Source organism: Cyphomyrmex costatus, unplaced genomic scaffold (genome assembly GCF_001594065.2).
Source record: "Cyphomyrmex costatus isolate MS0001 unplaced genomic scaffold, Ccosl1.0 scaffold61, whole genome shotgun sequence".
NCBI classification, from domain to species: Eukaryota; Metazoa; Arthropoda; class Insecta; order Hymenoptera; family Formicidae; genus Cyphomyrmex; species Cyphomyrmex costatus.
The window spans coordinates 1,781,785-1,789,858 of NW_017280167.1; the positions used below are offsets into that span (position 1 = coordinate 1,781,785).

Sequence of the window (8,074 nt, forward strand, 5' to 3'; positions counted from 1 at the left end):
ATCTAGCCATTTACTTGAGCAGTACCTGATATAACGATGGGCGAGGCCATCTTCCTGTAGAGCAATGACTGGCGAAGAACGCGCAGTTCTTTCTCGTAATTTACCCTTCATTGCAGGGTGTGTACCATTAGATTATGATAAATCGATCAGGGGTATACCAATTGATAATTTATTTTTCACCCTGAGGTAAAGCAGCTTTTGTTTCCAAAATTGTATTAAAGCTAAGATGTAAAGTATATAATATGAGTAAAAAAATTAAGAAGTTATTAAAAACAACAGATATTTAAATGACATATTGACATAGAACAATATATTCTCGGATATCATATTTAAGACTAAATAATGAGTCTGCTTTAAAATCGTCTCCCATCGCTTACCGTTGCTTCACCCCATTGCGTAATATCTTCATACAGAGAGAATGATTTTGCTTTATTTGAAAATATTGTTAGAGGATTAAAAAGTTTAAGTAATGCAGATTTTGTTAGATGTAAAAAATTTTATTGGATCAAAATAAATTATGTAAGAAACTGAAAATAGTTTTAACAAAAAGTTTTAACATTCTAACAACTAATTTGAGCATTCTTTCTAATTACTTTAATAATCCAACAAAATTATTTTCAAATCTGTACTTAATTAAATTTGTTAGTATTTTAGCAAAATCATTCTTTCCGCGGAGTATCTTCATGTGTGTCAAGATGCTCTTCGGTAAGTCTTTTGTGTTGAGAAAATTTTCGATATCCTTTAACGTCATATCCAACTCAAACACGATTTCTCGTGCATGCGTCACTACTTTGCCTGTTTCAGAGTCTCTTCAAGATTCATCGGACTGATTTCTATGCAAATTTCTATGTTATCGCCTATTTACATAATTGCTTCTTCACTAATGATTCTTCTAATGGTAAACGTCGCGTCACAACTCTTTTTCACCAAGATGAAGAATTTTTATAAACTCTAGAAAATGTTCTCACACAATCTACGTTTTCGCTGTTTTGTGAGAATTTTATAATAAATTAGCGAAACCATTGTCACTATGTTTCCATCGTTTTTCTTTATTAACCTTTTTGATACGCTCTTGTAAACAATTGATTGTTTTTTGTAGAATTATCTGCAGACTCTTTTGTCAAAAGAAATAGGAGTCATATTCTCATGAAAAATTTTGGTCGAATCTTTGGATTTATTCAGATCCTGGCTGTATATATTTATAAATTAAAACATTTAGTCTTTTAAGCAAGCTATTCTTATTTTCTGACGATTCGGACAATTTAGTTGGAATACAATTATCAGCGCAAATATTTGTTATCTATTCTATCTGTTTTATAACATTTATTAAAACGAACAAAAGTGATGTGGATTTAAAATGCAACAATTTTTGCTATTTAATACGTCGCTTGTTAAACACTTTTGTAAACAAATGTCGAAATTTTATTTGGTGTTACAATTATTTTGATTAAATGAGAAGTTTTTCTTAATGTTTCTGGCAATATCAAACTAGGACATTTCAGTCATATGTACTTAACTCGCCTATCGATTCTTTTCCATTACCAGAATGTCTAGCTCTCACAAGAGAGAAAATATCGACAGATATCTGGAAAAGATCTTAATGAAACTAATTTTCGACTTCTAGAAATAGCTTGATCTATAGCATTTATCTGATTTTTATCCAGAGATTTTCTATCCAAACGGATGAAAAACTAAAGATCATACATTTTTTTTATTTTAAGAGAGCGTGTGCAATCCTTAACAGAATCTATTTCCGCATAATTAGACATACTACTATGAGATTTAAAGGGAAGCTCTCTCTCTCTCTCTCTCATTTGGATAAATGTCTCGATTCGTCGAACAAATAAAATCCTACGTCATGTTGTGGATAATTACGATTGTCGTACAGAACAGAACCATTTCTTTCTCGTGCAATCCAGGCGAATATACCGTCTTTTTTGTAATTTCGAAAGAGGTTCATTTTCTTTCTAATTCCGTAAATTGATTAAATATTTCACAATATCGACAACCGGGCAATTGTTGTAAAGCTTGGATTTTTGCGCGATATTAGAACGTCGATATTCTGCCAACAAATCATTGATTTGCGATTTAGATTCATATATGAAAACTTTCTCACGATTTCTTCCCTGTTAATACCACTAGGCTTGCATTGCATTTGAAGGAATATACTAAGGTTTTATTTTGTTTCAAATATTTGTAAATTTTTTAATAGCTCCTCTATAAAGATAAATTTTATTTTTCATTATTAAGGGGATCCTAAAGACAATTAATCATATTGGAAATAGCACTTACACAAAGACGATTACGTGTCAATGGACACATCACTACATCAATATCTTACTCACGCACGCCACACATATACGTAGATCTTTGTATCGTAATTATGTTTTAATTAAACACATCTAAATCTAATTTTAAGAACTCCACGCTGTTTCTTCATGCAAACTACATGCCTGTAGACTACTATTTCTTAAGTACATATTGCGCAGCATTTATATAAAACAAATGTTGTTACGACGTGCAACGACGTGACAGCTCTGGAACGCCATATTGGACTAAAAAATGGTAAAGAAGAACAATAACTTTTTAATAGGCGGTTTTTTTAGTACAGAAATTACGATTTGAACCTATCTTCTGCAATCGACCTCTCTCGAAACTTTAATTGTTAATAACTTTTAAACTAGAGGTGTGCAAACGAAAAATCGATGTGTTTCGGAATGTGCAAACCAAAATCTATCGATTGAGACCTTTTCGAACCCATTTGCTCGATGTTAGTATGAAGTTAGCACTCCCAAAATTAATTTTTAAATATTTTTTAATCTAAAGATGTGCAAACGAAAATTCAAAGTGTGCCTAAATGTGCAAACGATGTGCAATCGAATGAATTGTATAAACTTTATTTTTTCAAAGGTTGAGGGGCCAATTTCACACGAGTATGAAACGTAACAATTCATTGCATCATGTTGTTATTGTATTAAACTGTCTGTACTACATAATATTTTTATATAGGAATTTTTGTACTTATGTTGATTGAAATAAAAATTTTAGTACTTTCCTGGAAAAAACTTAACTCTTTACTTACATAAATCTTTATTATCAGATGCTCAAATATCGTAATATTGTGGTTTAAAAAGTTAAATTATAATTATAAAAAATATCACAATATTATTTTCTTTCTAAAATACATACTTCAAGTATTGTAACCTAGGATATTTTTATTTATTCATATAAAAATTATGAATTTTTAATTGATATCACATTTTTCAAGATTCTATTTGTTTAAATATAAACATAATTTTTAAAATAGCTAAAACCGGTTTTTTTTTCACAGACTGATTATTTTGAGAGTTTGATTATAATAGATGTTTTAAGATATTTTCTTCGATGTAAAATCAATTTTAAATCTAGTAAGAAATGTTTACTTAGAAGATTATTCTGTATAAATGACCTCAATCATAATTAATATATATCAATTAAACAGAATTGCGCATACATTGATTAGATCACTGCATGCACACGCACACACATGAGATTAAATTATAAATTTATCCATTAATAATAGATAGCAAAATGGAGGGGGGGGACTGAATTTTTTTACCTTACGAAACATCACACAGTAATTAAATTTTATACAAATTAAATAAAATAGTGTTTATAGAAAACATGTATTTTAACTTGTAATATTTAGCCTCAACCAACTACGACGATAGTTCATTTTATTTTACGTATCTAAATAAATTATTCCATGTTTTAAAAACTTATATAGAAAATACGAACTTCTATAATGATGAAAAGTACAACACAATCTTAATAATACTTACATAACATAATTAATTCAAAAACTGTATATTATAAAAAAACGATTGATTGCTAAATTCAGGGAGCGCTATCTATTAAGTTGTTATGATGAAAGAAGACTACTTAATTTTTACATCATGAGTGTTATTATGTTATTTTACCCCTCTCTCTCTCTCTTTTTCTGACTACGTTCAAATAGCTCTCTGAATCATTATGTCCTTATTTTATATGTTATTAGATGTGAAATATCCAATTATTATACGTTTATTATAACGATAAAGATTATTGAGCAACTATTTACCAAAACTGTCGCTATTAAAAAAACGTTTTAGTTTAACATTTATACCACTTATTGTTCCGCAAACGTTTGACCTCAAATGAGATAAGAAAACCTAAAAATAAAAGACTTATGGGGAAATCATGTTTTTATGAAATCCTAGAGAGTTGTATAAAAAGGAAACCCTCGGACAGTAAGAGTATAGTTTTTCCAGTTTTTCACAAGCAAATAGTACAGTCTTATCCGAAAAGTGAAGTAAGTAGTACATTTATAAGAATGACTATATACAACAATGAAAGACAAATAAATTATTCTATTAGAAATAATAACTTTCGCTTTTACAATTGAATAATAGTTAGCTATATGTTATATTATATTATGCCATTATCATTCGAATACTTATATAAACATGTTTCAAGACGTAAAAGACGTTTCATTCTGTAAAAGGACTAACGATTGACTATCCGAATGTAAACTTTTTTTTTACTCCTGTTAAAAGAAAGTACAGTAGCTGGAATGGAAAAATTCAATACGGCAGAAATCTGTACTTATTATAAAAGATCGATAAAATTAATTTTATTTGCGACGAAAATTAATCTTTATTCTATTTTCCTGATTTTATAAAAATGCAGTGCTACAACTATTATTACATTCAAAGATTTAAGTCTTTTATTATGTTACAAGTATTTTATGAACTACAGCGTGCGTTTATTTCAATCTAAATTCGAGTTCTTATTCCATTTATACCCATCGCCTCTAATTTTAATTTTACGAAATTTAACAAACAATTAAATGAATACCAATGAGAACATTCCGTAACAGTCAAGCTTATAGATCTTGGGTGCTTCTGTATAATTGCATATGAATTTATATACTATGTATATAGATTCTTAATTGTGCGCCGAATCTTCTTCAGACTTGAAACGCAACACTATCGAACTAGTGCGCACAATTAAGAATCTACAAACGTAGTATATAAATTCACATGTAATTATATATAGGGTGCGTTCCACTTGGCGCTCACAACGCTTGCGACCGTTATTTGTCCTTGTTTAATATTTAATAAACAACAAGGATGAAATGATGAGCGTTGCGAGCGTCAAGTGGAACGCACCTATATAGAAGCACCAAAGATTTAACTTGATCATTACGGCATGTTCTCATCGGTATTCATTTGGTTTAAATTCTCACGGTCCAATAAAATTTGATATTTGTTAACAAATAATGTCTTTTAGTGAAACTTTTCTCGTGTGATCAAGTTCTCTTATTTAAGTCATCGAATAAATACGTTTGGCAAATTTTTAGGAAGAATTACAATAATGTTATTTGTTTTTTATTGCTACATACATTTTTAGCAGTATGTGTTTGTATACACAGTGGAAAAAAATAAATAGTAGTAACTGTAACCTATTTTAAATAGAAATAAATTTCATATTCTCTCCATTACATTTTATATCATAAAATAAAAGATTTCAAATCTCAAGAACATCGGGATTTCCGGAGTAGAGTAGTATTCTGCGTCAACCATGTTTATTATGATGCGTAGAGTCACGTCTCCATTAATGCCATATACTCCACTTTCGTTGCATTATTTACATCTCCTGACTACATTTCAAATGCGAGAATTTCTCAGAGGATGGAACGTATCACTAATTTTACTATCGAAAAGAATTTGACCCGTTAAAGCAAAGGATATATTTTGCTCTGCTCACACTGGAGTTCGTATTTTAATAATGATGTAATTGTCACTATTTCAGGTAATAACAGTCGACTCAAAAATTACTTGATACAATGAAGATGCGCAGTAATTTCTACAATAGTAGCCTTATTTACTCCGTTATGTGGATTTCGTCGACTTATCTGCTATTCATCCTCTCGTTATCGGCAACAACTACTGCCGGTACGTTTTTTACACTTTTATTTTTTGGCGTTTTATTATTTACTTTTTGTTAATTAACTTGTTTCCGACCAATATGTACGCAAATAAAAGCGTAAAAGGTAAATAAAACTGTTATGATAAAATACACTTTAAATGTAAATAGACAATTTTATTGTGCATTTTAGTTTGTGCAGTTGAATTTAATTACAGAACTTGTAAATATTAGACTTTGCTAATTGCTTTAAAAAATTGAAGTAAAGAATTCACTCCTAGCTTATGAGTGCTTGCATTGAAATTCGAGAATATCTTCTCTTTGCAATCAGTCTAACTTATTAATGGCAAAATAATTTTATAAAAAGCAGTTTTTATTTTTTATTGTATTATTTTTTTCTATGAGCTTTGTGACATTATAAAAATTTTAATTGTAGAAAGTTTAACAGATGTTTTATGGCGACAGCGTGAAAATACGGAATAATTATTAATTATTGCTTAAAATAAGCAATGATTAGATGACTTAAAATAAAGCTGAAACATTCAATTTTTCGATATAATCATGCAGTAAATATATTTATATATAGTAAAAATCTATTACGCACGATTTAACACTGTATGTGCTGTTATATCTTTAGTCGCCATTTAATTATTTTTCCATTATTCTTACGTCTCGTATTAACTGTGTTTATACAAAAGTCGAATTTTATCTGAATTTATAAACTGAATGATTTGCAGAGCCAGCCGTTGATGAGAATGGCATCGGGCTGACGATTAACATAAATAAAGCGTACTCGCATTTCAACCGTATCGGCAAACAACAATCTAGGTGTGAAATATGTTGCACCCAGGTATATATACATATTTGTAATATATATATATTTACTATATATAAAATTACACACCACTTTATATAAAGCATATTTAATGTAAATTAAAAACTGTCGGTAATGAAAATGTTCAAAACAAGTAGAACAAAAGAGGGATAAGATAAGAAGCTAATTTAATAAGTCAATCAATAGCCTTTAACGATCGAGCTGGATCTTAGGTGCCGTTACAATTCCGTGTAAATTTATATACTACGTATGTAGATTCTGAAATCAGCGCCAAAAATTTTTTTCAGACATAATTTAACACTTTTTAGTTCATTTAAATTTTATTACTTTGTATTCATAGATTTATAATTTGCACTTGAATAGTAAACTGAGAAGTTCAATGGAATCTGTACGCTAATAACATTTCAACAGTCACATCTTGTCATTCATGTATTTTATTTATGTGTTAATCAATGTATTTTTAAATAACAAAAATTATATACATGGATTTCTTTTTCATATAAAAAGTAGTCTTGATTTTCGATACTTTTTGCATAAAAAAATAAATTTACAAATACTGAAAGATTCAATGTGTTTATGATAGTCCTCATGCCGAGTCTACTGCGATGGTAATTGCGAGTGCTGGAATCCTTGTCTCGCCATAGCGTGTTCGCCAGGCTACACATGCGTGTCACAACCCTCAACGTGTCCTACACCGCCTTGTAATTTAGTAGCTACCTGTAGGCCAACACCTACTTCAGACTAATTCTTGTAAACCATCAATTTACCGCAGCTATTTTCTTTGCAAAATGTCAAGTAAATTAATTTATCTTCGATTGTATAGCTGCCTGCACAGAGTATATCGATTTATTTGTGTAAAACTTTAAACACAATAAAGAAAATAAAAAAAAAACATTTACTGTCTTACAAAATCATTATTTATACTTTCTTACAAAAACAACTTCAATATGCCAGTTTCCGAAATCGTTAGGAACCGATCGTACATATACTTATTTTGAATGATTTTTATTTGCTAACACTGTAATACCAGTTTTTTTTATTATGAGTTCAGATAGACATCCTGAATTTACGAATTGTTAACCGAGAATAACAATAATTCATATACTCGCTATAAATACTTTGAAGTCTAATTTTAGTCAATTAGAAAAAATAATTTTATTACCTGATCAATCAAAGAATGCTTCAAAGTATTTGAAGCATATATTGTCTGTACCTCGAGAATATTAATCATGCGCAATATTATATCTATTATAGAGAATGGTCGTGTCTGTTCTACTACTTAATGTAAAAAAT

At 29.4% G+C, this 8,074-nt stretch overlaps 1 protein-coding gene across 1 annotated transcript; it reads left to right on the plus strand.

Annotated features, from left to right (window-relative positions):
* The first annotated feature begins 5,847 nt into the window (after positions 1-5,847).
* Positions 5,848-7,643, plus strand: LOC108779730 (uncharacterized). The gene is made up of 3 exons (XM_018547193.1): positions 5,848-5,975; positions 6,684-6,796; positions 7,365-7,643. The coding sequence occupies exons 1-3, from the start codon at positions 5,867-5,869 to the stop codon at positions 7,524-7,526; spliced, it is 384 nt and encodes a 127-aa protein (XP_018402695.1). The 5' UTR covers positions 5,848-5,866; the 3' UTR covers positions 7,527-7,643.
* The last annotated feature ends 431 nt before the right edge of the window (positions 7,644-8,074 follow it).

Bases quoted from the DNA above. Each gene is read 5' to 3' on its own strand.
- LOC108779730 (XM_018547193.1), top strand. From the start codon at position 5,867: ATGAAGATGCGCAGTAATTTCTACAATAGTAGCCTTATTTACTCCGTT. The intron at 5,976-6,683 runs GTACGTTTTTTA...AATGATTTGCAG, and splicing joins ATCGGCAACAACTACTGCCG to AGCCAGCCGTTGATGAGAAT. The intron at 6,797-7,364 runs GTATATATACAT...TGTTTATGATAG, and splicing joins GTGAAATATGTTGCACCCAG to TCCTCATGCCGAGTCTACTG.